Source organism: Euprymna scolopes, chromosome 30 (assembly GCF_053919585.1).
Source record: "Euprymna scolopes isolate OS-2025 chromosome 30, ASM5391958v1, whole genome shotgun sequence".
NCBI classification, from domain to species: Eukaryota; Metazoa; Mollusca; class Cephalopoda; order Sepiida; family Sepiolidae; genus Euprymna; species Euprymna scolopes.
In genome coordinates, this window is record NC_136511.1 from 31,424,536 (window position 1) to 31,438,456 (window position 13,921).

Below are 13,921 nucleotides of genomic sequence, written 5' to 3' on the forward strand. Positions count from 1 at the left end.
TGGTAGGGTAGTTTAAAAGTTTGCGCGGTTCACATTTCATTGGTTGAAAGAAAAAAAAGAATGCAAAGTTTCACGCATTCTCATTGGTCATGAAGATCACGTGATATGTAGTAACACACATTCTCATTCTCTCTCTCTCTCTCTCTCTCTCTCTCTCTCTCTCTCTCTCTCTCTCTCTACAGGATTGCAAAAAAAAAATTTAACACTTTTTAAAGCAAGAAAAACACTCACCGTATTTTATTATTTAAAAAAATATTTATTTTTTGACGAGGAAAATGAAAGACAGAAACTTAAAATATTTTCACAAAAAAGCTTTGACCTTCGGCGTCCAAAATAAATTGGCTAAACTGGTTTGGGCGAACATTGTTTGTGCATACACTACCTAAATAAAAACAAACAATTATATTTGGGACCAATCAGAGAATTTTCTGTTTATTCAAAATAGCCCTTCTGATCCCTTAAAAAGACACGTTTTTCTTAAAGAAACCAGTTGAGCTGAAAACAATGGACCAGCGTCCTCGGCCCCCCTCCGTCGGGCTTTGAGCTTGATGACATTTCTACACACACACCCACACACACACACACACACACACACACACACACACACACACACACAAACTACTTGATTTTTTAAAATCATCCTCTCACTTATATGACAACAGTATATTATTTTCCTTGTTTTAATTCTCAGGTATATATCCAGTGATATCTTTTATGTTTTTATGTAGAGTGATGTGGTTCTCGGTTGATTAACTGTTACTAACTGTGTCAGATATATAATCGGGAGTCAAAACAATGAGAACAATATGCTGTTGTCATAATCCTACTTATAACCAATGCATCTATTGAAATATTACTAACCTTTATCAATAAGTTTTCTTTCTAATATAAAACAATGACTATTGACTCTTATTAATAACTTTTAATAAAATATAATTCATATAATTGAGCGGACAATTCTTGATTACGATTTTCTGAATATTTTAATTCACGAAACCCCTCGACTTCTTCGATATCTTTACTAATGAGTCTCTTGTTTTTACAAGGATTCTTAAAATATTAATGAACATCCTATGTTTTCTTATTTCTATTTTAAACGTATATAAAATATAACTTTTGTGAAAATATTTCATCTGAACTCATTATTTTGTTTTGTTTACCGTATGACATGTCTCCCGTTTTCTCACATTTGTTATGCAATAACTGTTCATATAAGTGTGAGAGATGTGTGAGATAGAGACAGTTCTTATATATAAAGAGAAAGAGGGTACGTTTTAATACAGTCTAGTACCTGTAATACACAATGAGAAGGGATTTAGATATATAGATAGATAGACAGAGAGATTGATAGAGATATTGACATTTATAATGTTTTACAGTTCTGTGAATGGGAGTGTCTCTAAAGCATTGACACATATTTCTTTACCTATTTTTAAGATGATGATTTTCACAAAGTTCTTATAATATAAATTGACAATATCTTTCTGTTGAATAGCATAACACGAAGACGCAGATACAAAATTATGAAGTTGTTCGTTTATTCCATTCGACCGGTCAATGGCTTTGCATCAAGGAATTCAAAGTCTCTACATGATTTTCTTCTTCTCCCCTTCGCTTCCAAGGTTCGATGTCAGCTCTGTCTCTGACTCACTAACTTTTCTCTTCTCCCCTGACTCACTGACTTACTGACCTAAAGCTCTCTATATTGAGAACTCATGATCATTGCGTGACCAAACAAGTGCATATCGGACTCGTGGCCTGACATGCCTCCGTGTCTAAGCATGCATTATTCCTCACGTTTCTACAAAGCCGATTTCTCTAACATGATATTTGATTAACCCATTTTACAAATAAGTATAACATTTTCCATTGTTCGTTTTTAAATTCCTTATTTAATTTCATTTCATTAACAGAAACAAAATTGTATTATCACATTCCTTTTTTCAATAAACAGATATCTAACTATTTTATGTGAACTAAACAATGGTAATTCTACATTCCATTTTCAATAACATTCTGTATTATTTATTTTAACTTATGATCGGAATTCTCAATTCCAATCCTAGCTTCGTTCGAATCATCGGCTATCCTATCTCATATTTACTCACTTACAAGAAGAGGCGACTTGTTCTTGTAACACATTTAATCATACACGGTTTTCACTCGGATTTTTTTCAAGAATTTTTTCACAACGTAAGATTTATTTACGAGTTAGTCAATTTAAACTCTTTTATTCTTACTTTTTAATTGGATAAACACAACAACATGTTCCATCCGTTTGCGTAAACAGTCGGAAAAAGCCAAACAAAATTTCGGTTCCGTTTAGACACAAAAGCTGAAAAGTGCCTAAATTTAATTATTATGATATTTTTTCGTCATTATAAATCGAACGAAATTGTTTAAGATAATTTTGTCTTAATTTCTATTCATAAAACAAATATTACGATTTGCTACGAATTTTAAAACCAGTTTTAAAAATTTTCTATTTGGTAGTTTAAAGATTTGCAAATTGTTGTAGTTACATATAAAATACCTAAGAAGTCTTCTTTCAAACTCCTCGGCCTAATATTCACGGGTAATATGAACTTGAATAAATACATTGAGGACATTGTGAAGGAAAAGAAGGTGGTTTCCCTCAATGCAGTTAGAAAACTACTCACACCTGACAGTATCGTGTATTCTACCAGGCTAGCATTCGCCCATGCATTGAGTATTGTTGCCACATATGGGCTGGTACATTCACTACTAGTTGCTCCATCTCGTATAGAGTCCAAAAAAGAGTTTTCAATCTAATAGGTTTCACTTTGTTAACTAAGCTCGATCCCCTGTCCCATCGCCGCAATGTTGCATCTCAGTGCCTGTTTTACAAATATTTTAATAGAATGTGTTCTGATGAACTTGTTGCACTTGTGCGCAATCGACGCACATATCCTCGATAAATCCACTTAACAACAAAATCTAACCCTCTCACTGTTGAAGTCCCAAAATTCTAGAAGCTTTCTGCTCTAATAATTTCTTCTCTCGAACAACTAGACTTTGGAATTTCCTTTCTGCTACCTGATTGTACTACCTGTACTGATATGCAGAAGTTTAAATGTAACGTAAACCAACATCTTTTTAATTTTTTCCAGACATGTTTCCAAATAGTAAAGCCTTATGTCCTAGTGGCGATATGTCTTGTTTGGGATGAACGTTAGTAAAATAAAATAAAATAAAATAAAGATCTATTTTCCCTTGCGAATCGATGTCCATACCTAATGACTCAGCTACACACTGATCAATCAGCTTAATGGGCGTATTGAGTCGATCTATACTCTAAGGAACTTTTTTACCCCTTTTGAGAATCATGGTCAGTCGACAGAGAGAACCCATGAAGCATCGAAGAAAGACCTCGTTTCCCCCCCCCCCCTCTCTCTCTCTCTCTCTCTCTCTCTCTCTCTCTCTCTCTCTTTAATCCACTGGACATTCCAGCATAGACAATTACCTGCTGGCTAAACGCAATATCCACAAACACAGTCCATCTTTCAAGCAACCAAATAAACCTTTCGTTATTCTGGGATTGTTGGTTAAACGATAAAATTGTCGCCATAGAAAAGACGACATGATTCCATTTCTGTTTGAACAAAACCGGTTTCCTTCTTTTTTGTTGCAGACCATCTACTCGTTAGTCAGTTGTGTACAAATCCCAAGAGCGTTAGGAGCCTTCTATCATGTATGAAAATGACACAATGTTCAACGAGCGAGATCGGAGATGTGCCACTGTATAACTCATGCTCTCCACCGACTCAACTTATGACAACAGGACAATTGCTATCACCCTCAAAATGCAAATCTGGACGGTTCAACGATTGTGGGCACAGTTCAACGCATCAGACGACCCACTGTTATGGTCTTTGGTATGGATTCAAGAGAGGGTCACACCATGCTACCTCAGATCTTCTAAGTCAGCTTGAAAGTCAACACCAAAGTGTACCTGGATGTGCTGAAGAGTGTGGTGATTTCCTGGTGCAATCATTTGGATGCTGGCAGACCTTGGATGTGGCAGCAGGATTCGGCGCCGGCTACAAGTCCAAAGAGACCGTCGGGTTAGGCTTCAGAAGGAGTGCTACGACTTTGTACACTTCTTTTACTGGTCACACCTCCTCCCTCGACCTGAGCACATTGGACTACTTCGTTTAGTCATACGTCGAGAACATCACCAGCATAACCTCTCACAACACCAAAGCCAGCCTGATCGGCACTATTCGCTGAGTATCGAGGCGGTGATTGTGGCTAAAGGCGACTACATTGAATGGATGTCAACCATACTACATAATCAAGTTTCCTGGATTGATTTTTTCAATAAAAGTAATAATAAAAACTTTAAAAAAACACTGTAGTGTTGATTTCTTTAGGGTGATAATGTTATCATTCAAGCCTGTATTCTGTGATTCGTGTTTGACTATTAATTAATTTATGGGAGTGAAAACTCTTGTATCTCTGATAATGTATCTTGTTGGAAGAGACAGAGGAAACTCTTGATTGGAGAAGATATTCAATCAACAGTTTCTTTCAACGAATTAACACAGAAGAAAATTTCTCCCAAAATTTTCGCATCTATAAAATAATAATGAATATATGTATGTAGTAGAAAAAGCAAAACAGTATTTTTTCTTTTATCTTCCAATATTTTTCCTGCTTTCAAATCGTACAGACACAAATCGGACAAATGCAAATCGGATAGGCTATTGCAGAATTAAAACGATAAAATGGAAGTAAAAAAACCTGGAAACAAGACAAGGAAAAATTTGAATAAAGGGCAGATCAACACCGAACAACGTAGGGCACATAGAAACACTAGAGGGCGACCTCCAATCCGTAGTGGAATGGGGACAAAAATGGTTGGTCACATTCAATGCTGCTAAGACTAAGCTTGTTTCCTTCAATAACTACAAGAAACCTTCTCTACCACCAATAGCAATGGCCAAGAACACATTGCCTGAAAGTACTTCTTTTAAACTCCTCGGCCTAACGTTTACAGGGAATATGAACTGGAATAGATACATTGAGAGCATTACCAAGGCTGCTGCAAGGAAGGTTAGCTCCCTCTACCGTGCTAGAAAACTACTTACGCCTGCCAGTATCCTATACCTCTATAAGGCGACCATTCGCCCATGTATGGAGTACTGTTGTCACATCTGGGCTGGTGCATCTGCTGCTTGTCTCTCGCTCCTGGACAGGGTTCAAAAAAGAGTAGCCAACCTGATAGGTCCTGAACTGTCATCTAAGCTTCAACCTCTGTCCCATTGACGAGATGTTGCATCCCTCTGCCTGTTCTACAAATACTTTAATGGTGAATGCTCTGACGAACTGCAGACACTTGTACCTCCCCGACGTAACTACCCCGACAAACCCGACAAGCTACTAAGTCTCATCCCTTTACAGTAGAGATCCCTAGGTGCAAGAAAGCCTTTTACTCCAATAGTTTCTTCCCCAGAACTGCGGGTCTTTGGAACTCCCTTCCGGGATTCTGCTTTTCCAACTGCAATGATATGCAGAAGTTCAAGTGTAATGTAAACAAACATCTTTCTACTCTTCTCCCTTCATAATGACCCCGCTAATTAAGTCCCTAATAGTAGCCCCCTGCTTCAAAGTGGCACTGTTCCTTGTTTGGGGTGAAAATTGAATAAAAAAAACATAACTAGTGAGCAATAACTGTTCACAGGCTGTATTACAAATAAAACAAACAAAAACAGAAAAAATATTTGAATGCATTGGATTTCGGGCATTTCCAACTCCCTGTGGCAACACATTGAAGAGCATTAATCTCTCTCTCTCTCTCTCCTTCTTTCTCTCTCTCTCTCTTTCTGTCTCTCTTTGTATGTTCTGACATTGGAACACGTGGTAAAGTAAGATCCTTATTTCCTGTGTCCCTATCTGTACTAAAAGCCAAACAGAACGTGCTTAAACAAAGTTTATTTCTTTCCGTTCACATATCATCTGTGGAACAAAATATCACGAGGTTGCTTCCAAGCCAACTACAACATGGTCGTCTTGAAGTCTAATATAAACAAATACTTGTTGATCAGTTCTCTTAGATAATCGATTCCTCTTGCGTAATCTTCCGTTCATTCGACCCACTGATTCCATTCTTTTCATATAGCGTTCACTGTTTATCTGAACATTTCTTTAACGTTTATCTTCGAGTGCTTCTTCTCCGGCCTTGATAATGGGTGATCAATTAGTATTTAAAAATATATTTATATTTCATTGCGTTTCTGATTTTTTGAGATGAGGATTAATAATTCATATCATTTGGATTATTCAAACAACTTGAGTAGGGTTTCATCTTTTAAGAAAACAGTTCAAGAACTTATTTATATAAGACTGGTGGACTACAGTTTGATTAAGCATGGACTCCAATATTTTGGCGTGAAGAGGTAGGAGGCTAATGGGGCGACACAGAGTCAGCTGTTTCGCCAGAATTCTTGTAAATTGGTCTCACAGAATCAGTTTTCCAGTAGCTCTAGTCTATCACCTTACAGCTGCTTGACTGACTAAAAATGTGCATTTAGTCAAGCCTTGCCTTAAGGAGATGTGCTTTCCAACATCCTGGAAAACCTCATCAGTATGCCCTGTATTTAAGAATTCAGGTGATAAGTCATTCCCCTCTCAGTACAGACCAATAAGTCTCCTGTGTGTCATGAGTAAGTTGCTGGAATCCACAATAAATAGAGAAGTAGTCAACCACCTCAGCAGAAATAACCTTCTTAGCGACACGCAATATGGTTTCCGCTCTGCTAGATCTACAGCAGATGTGCTAACGGTTATATCTCATAGGATTAGCGAATCTCTCGACAAAGGCTTCATTTCTAGGGCAATTGCTCTCGACATATCAAAGGCCTTCGATAAGGTTTATCATAAAGGCCTACTACACAAGATTTCCAGCTACAGTATAACTGTAAATGTTTTCTCTATCATTAAATCATTTCTATCTGATAGGCTCATAAAAGTAGTGGTTGATGGGCAGAAATCAGAGGCCCACAATATTAATGCTGGAGTCCCTCAAGGGTCCATACTGGGTCCAACACTCTTCTTGATGATGTTCTCTCTGATTCTTGTAAATTGGTCTCACAGAATCAGTTTTCCAGTAGCTCTAGTCTATAACTTACAGCTGCTTGACTGACTAAAAATGTGGATTTAGTCAAGCCTGTTCTACTGTAGATATTCTAACTAATCTCTGAATGTATATACCATGCACTGGATAAGACAGGGGGCAATAGCCCTAGATATATCTAAGGCTTTTCACAGGGTATGGCATGAAAACCAGATCCTATGGTATTACTGGACGAACACTTAACATAATTAAATCCTTTAATAATTGAAGAAACCACGTTGTCCTCGATGGTTGTACATTTAAACAATATGATATAAATGGGTGTAGCTCAGACGTCGATCATTGGACCTTTACTATTCTGATAAAATAGTCTCTGAGATGGGTATATTTGCTGACGACACCATGCTCTATACCACAGCACGACGGGAAAACAAATAAACACAAATCCAAGGCAATCGCAGAAACCCTAGAGGAAGACCTCCAGTCTGTAGTTAGATGGGATCAATAATGGATGGTAACGTCCAATGCTCCCAAGACTAAGCTTGTTTCCATTTTCAAACATCAATAGCTATGGCTAAAGATACATTACCTGAAAGTACTTTTTTAAACTCCTTGGTGTAACGTTTGCATGGAGTATGAGTTGGAACATATACATGGAGAGCATTGCCAGAGCCACTCCGAGGAAGGTGGGGAGGGGTCACTCTATCGTGATGGAAAGTTTCTTACGCATGAAAGTATCCTGTACGTCTATAAGGCCACCATTCGCCTATGTATGGAGTATTGTCACATTTGGGCTGATGCATCGGCTAATATTCTATCTCCTGGACAGGGTTTAAAAAAAAAATAAAAGTCGCTAACCTGATAGGTCCTGAATTGTCATCTAAGCTTCAACCTCTGTCCCATCGACGAAATGTTGCATCTCTCTGCCGGTTCTACAAGTATTTTAATGGTGGATGCTCTTGTATCGATCTTGGCGTAAATACCGACAAATGGCAAAATCCCACCCCTACACAGTAGAGAAACCACTAGAAAGCTTTCTACTCCCAATAGTTTCTTCTCCAGAACTGCTAGACTTTGGAATTCCCTTCCGGATTCCTGTCTTTGCAACCATGCAGAAACTCAAGGATAATGTAAACAAACATCTTGCTGATCAACTCCCTACCTAATATGGCTGCAACTTGTTCCCCCCCCCCGATAATAGCCCCTGACACCAAAGTGGCACTACCTTGATTGTGGGGGCGAAAATGGAATAAAAATAAATAAAAAACGCCAGCTTTTTTACAATATTACATCAACAGATATTTGGGCTCAACGACGGATGTCCTGAAAAAGAACCTGATTAATTGCACGAAGAAAAATTTTTTTTCAACTTCTTTATTTTATTTAACAGTTTTAACATTATAAACAAAAATACAATAAAAAGGAAAAGGTGATGCTAATTGCAGAGAAATTGTTATTTCTTGGACGTCTTGTTAGAAGAAGCAACTTAAAATTTAAGGAAAAATATTTAAAGTTCAGGTTCCGTCTATGTTGGTTTACCATATCACATCAGCTGATATTTGGGTTTGATAAATCCTCTGGTAAAGTCATTTCTGGTTAATGTTTATCATTTTAAAATGTTATTCTGAAAATCAGCCAAATTGGTTCGCTTAAAAAAAATCTTTAAAATTATAAAGGAAAATGCGACGGTAATTTCATAAGATTTGGAATTTTTTTTTAACACTGCGACTACTTTTAATGTAACAATTGAAGGAAACGGAGACGACGTTTATTTTGCATAAAATATCGCTCCAATACAATTCAGTATTCTTGGCCATAAATATAAGATATAAATCCTTCCATGAAGATGATGTCAGCTAGCTTTCAACAAAATCAAAATAAATTAAGATTACAGCCATTTTTACTTGTAAATGTTAAGGTTTGCAAAATTAAAAATGGAGAAAACAAAAATGAATTTTAAGACGAAATAAGGAATTAAGATCTAAATATTAAGACAATGAGTAAATTCAGATTTTAAATCGAAAAATAGAAACCGATTTATTTTTAGGTATATATAAGTACAGATATACCTAACCCGCGTTGTGGACGGGTATTTCTGAGATTTTTATATTTAGATTAAACTAATAAAAGCGGCAAGTTATAAAGCTATAATGCTGTTAATGTTTTAATCACACTATAAAACCGTTATATTAAAGTTTTAAAAATTTAGTTATTCGAATGTTTTGCTTAATATTTATATTAAAAAAAAAAAAAACTTAAATATTACATTTCGTCTGCAATTAACGTCGCATTTTTATGCAAACGAGCTTTTATTCTTATAAAAGTTGAACGCATATTTTTTCCTTACAATTTCTCGAAGTTGCTTTTTCTTTAAAAAGAAAAGGTCGGAATTAACACTTCCTATGAAATTAGCGTCGATTTTTCCTTGCAAAAAAGCGGAAGTGACTTCTCCAGGGCATTCATCGTCAAGTCAAAACAGTTTACGTGATACTGTAAACAAGTTGCGTTTTCTTAAAAGTAACTCAAATTAACGTCCGAAATTCTCGTATGAAGACTTGAGAATCGTTTAGTAAACTTGAGTTATCTCCCATGAGCCAATGACGGAGGATTGATAAAGAGACCACAATAATATCTATACTAAAACGGAACTTTCGCATAGCTACATGTGTGCCGCTATTACGGGATACGGTAGAAATAAAACTGCAGTTAAAAATAGAATTATGGGATGGCAATGTTTAGAATTCATTTCTTCGAAATATTTTCGTTGAAATAATTACTTGACCCATTTCGAAAATGGAAACTTGTTTGGGAACAAAGTAAACTGACGAAAAGAAAGTTCAAACTTAAATTCATTAAAACATGCATTTTTTTCTAGAAAATTATTTTGCCGAGAATAAATTCCATTCATTTAAAAGAAAAGAAAACTTCATTTTTATATCATACGAGAAATTGAGACGTTTTCATTGAAAGTGTCAGGTTTAATTCCTGTAGTTTTTCGTAATTCTTGCAATTTCTATTTTGACATGACAAATACCATTTGTGTCATTTAAAAATTAAATATTTATTTAATTTGGGAAGTGGAAAAAGTTAAACTGAAAACTATGCTGGTTGACGCATTTAATTTTCTTTGGTAAGAGAAAATTATTTTCAACTTCCGCTCCCTTTTGTTGACTAATCTTGAATCAAAATATACGTTGAAGTAAATATACAAATGTTACCAAAAGCAATGTTATTTTTCTACGTAAAAATACAAAAGAAGTCAAAGTATTTGAATTTGTTTTACAATCCACCGACGTATGAAAAAAGTTTTCAATGTTTATTCGGTTCGAAAAGCAAGTAACGTTCAGCACTGCGCGAGAACAGGAACAAAATGGCTGTGAAGTCTCGACATTGATATAATTGTGGTAGAGAAACCCCACTCACATGTTAGTGTCATGGGTGGATTTCTACCATTTACTTTTAATTCATTATCAGGACTTCGAAAGGGGGGGGGGTCGCGGCCATTTTTTCTTTGGCGCTGAACACTTCAGTTTCAAACCGAATCAAAAAGTAAAATTAAAACCTTATCCAGCCAAGAAGAAAATTAACTTTGGGAACAGAATTTTTTACCAATTTTTCATACCTATGGATTGTAAAACAAACCCAAGTATTTTAACGCGTTTATTTTAAACCAATAAGAGTTGAACTACCATATGGAGACGTGAAGCATCGGTATCCTATCTTTATCGAAATGCAGATAACAGTCACCAATCGCGGATATTCAGATTCGTATATTTTATAAACTGTATTTCAATTTTCGCATTTGGTGAGGCGGCAATTATGGAGACGTGAGAAAATACCGGAATAGGTTTATATAAAAATGCAATTATATTTCAAAAGTTAAGGTAAGAGCAACTGATCTTGCCGCTGGGAACATTCGTTGCCTACAGTTAACTTTTTACTAAAAAAAAAGTTAAAAAAAAAAAAAAAAAAAAAAAAAAAAAAAAAAAAAAAAAAAAAAAAAAAAAAAAATGCAACGTTTTAAACTTGAAGTATTGCAACCTCGATAATCGCTTTAAGAAAGAAAAAAAATCGAAGATAATACACATAAAACGGTCACGAATGCAGTGAAAATTTCATGTTTCAACCAAAACGATTTGTTCTGTGCGAGAGAAAGATGCAACAAGTATCGATTTGGTTCGTTAAAAGTTTAAATTTAAGAAAATTAGGAAGTGATCAAGGGGGTGGTTGTATACAAATGTGGTTACATACATTATTCCCCTCCCTCAATATAAATTCAATTAATAAAAATTTAAAAAGCACATCTGATACGAGAGATTTTATCCTGGTTTTAAAAATATATACAGAAAAGTTTGGAAAATGTTCGGTGTTCAAATTTGCGCTAATTTGTCCGCTGTAATCATTTAAGATTAGTGTTTAAGAACATTATGTACATGAAGTTTAAGACTAAAAATCAATTTAAGAAAAAAGTGGCGCAGACTCCTGTTTAGACTGCGATTATTGTAGCATACACACAGGTTTATATTTACATATATAATCCTAATTAGATTTTAATTAGGAAAAGTTAAAATATTTAAATGAATCCATTTTATCGCTTAGTTTCCACATTGTTTACGTCAAGCTAAAAACTTGAGGTTAGAATTACAATGTGTTTGCGAGGCTGTGTAGTTTGTTTTAAGTCGCCCATGTGCAAACATTCAAGAATAATAGTTAAACTAGTAAATTACCCGCAAACTCGGATCCTTAAGAAAAAGTCATGAAACCTTTTATGAAAGTTAAAAAAAAAAACATTAAATGTACAGGGATAATCGCGCACGTGGTGCAACTTTCCGAAAAGTTGCAACTCTGAAAGTGATTGAAAGACACTGGTAAGGTTTATATTTTGAATACGAAAGAGGTTCAAAGATTATGCTAGAACCAGAGTTTTTAGACTAAAAGAAATCATGTTCTCTCGCCACGAATGCGGCGAGCGAGTTGGATGTCTTTCGGCATGATGGTAACCCTCTTGGCGTGGATGGCACACAAGTTCGTATCTTCGAAGAGACCAACCAAATAAGCCTCGCTGGCCTCCTGAAGTGCCATCACGGCGGAACTCTGGAAGCGGAGATCGGTCTTGAAATCCTGGGCGATCTCACGCACAAGACGTTGGAAGGGAAGTTTTCTGATGAGGAGCTCGGTGGACTTTTGATAACGCCGGATTTCGCGAAGAGCGACGGTTCCGGGCCTATAACGATGAGGTTTCTTAACACCTCCGGTCGCTGGGGCGCTTTTGCGGGCGGCCTTGGTTGCCAACTGCTTACGAGGAGCTTTGCCTCCGGTAGATTTACGAGCGGTTTGCTTGGTACGAGCCATTTCTTCAGGAGAATAAAGATCATGAAAACGAGGCCGAAATCTGTGTGCATGGTTTATTTATAGTTAAGTTGGTATTGGGAGGGTAGGTTTAAAGTTTGCGCGGTTCACAGTTCATTGGTTGAAAGAAAAAAGAATGCAAATTTTCACGCATTCTCATTAATCAAGAAGGTCACGTGATCTACAGTTCAACTTTATACAGCATTGCAACAAAAAAAATTAAACATTTTTTAAAGCAAGAAAAACACTCACCGTATTTTATTATTAAAAAAAATATTTATTTTTTGACGAGGAAAATGAATGAAAGAAACTTAAAATATTTTCACAAAAAAAGTTGTGACCGCCGACCTTTACACTTCGGCGTCCAAAATAAATTGGTTAAACTGGTTTGTGCGCACATCGTTTGCACTATCCTAAATAAAAACAAACAATTATATTTGGGACCAATCAAAGAATTTTCTAAGTTTATCAGAAATGGCCTTTCTGGGATCACTTTGATCCCTTAAAAAGACACGTTTTTCTTAAAGAAACCAGTTGAGCCGAAGACAGCTGACCTTGTACAGTCACACACACACGCGCGAGCGCAAATAAACGAACTTTTATTCATTTCAATTTATCAGCGCATTTTGCACAGAAATAAATTCCTCCAGCAACGGCACAATTTCAAATACACCCGCACACTTTTCTCACAACAACAAAAGTAAAATGAACATATTTCTGGCGGACGTAGTTGATGACAGTATCACGTTACACAAGCGATTAATGAGAAAATTCAGAAGATTGTCTTTTTAACGCTTTTCCAAAAACCAAAATATCAGCAAATAGTAGCAATCTTGTTTTTGGAGCCCAAAATATATAAAAACGCATCAAACAGTCTTCTAGAATTAATTCAAGGAATTTATTTCGTTCATTCAGTCACTTCTGTCTTCTTCCTTTCTCCTCGCTTCGACGACACACGAGAACATGCCTTTCATCTTCATAATATCGTCGCTGCCGAAGCCGTCAACACCATGATTACACACGCCACGCAGACACTCAAAAATCACTTATGCACACACGCATCCATTCCGCACATTTTCTAATTAATAACAACGAATTACTTTCCTCATGGGACTTTTAAGTAAGGACAACTTTGCCAGAAAAAACACAAACTTTAAATTAATCTTATTATTTTCACACAGGACTTAACCTTCTAAACTTATTAATTCCACGAAGGACTTTCACCTAACATTTTAATCATAATGACTTCAAAAGAACTTTTACCGATCGGACCTTTGTTTATTCATCTTGTTGTTTTTGTTGAAAAATAAATGTGGTGCATTTAAATCAGAAGGAAGTTTCGTTCTGTTTCGTTCTTTTTTGTTATTATTTTGTTTGGGGCAAAGAGATTTAATTCCATTTAAACCTCTGCACCCCAACACCTGCGTCCCCAGGGCCCAGCGCCCCTGCGTCGGGCTTTGAGCTTACTGACGTGTC

At 36.1% G+C, this 13,921-nt stretch overlaps 1 protein-coding gene across 1 annotated transcript; it reads right to left on the bottom strand.

Moving 5' to 3' along the window:
* Positions 1 to 10,789: 10,789 nt before the first annotated feature.
* LOC145254734 (histone H3-like) lies at positions 10,790 to 12,492 on the bottom strand. The gene has a single exon (XM_080113468.1). The coding sequence runs from the start codon at positions 12,446 to 12,448 to the stop codon at positions 12,038 to 12,040; it is 411 nt and encodes a 136-aa protein (XP_079969594.1). The 5' UTR covers positions 12,449 to 12,492; the 3' UTR covers positions 10,790 to 12,037.
* Positions 12,493 to 13,921: the final 1,429 nt, after the last annotated feature.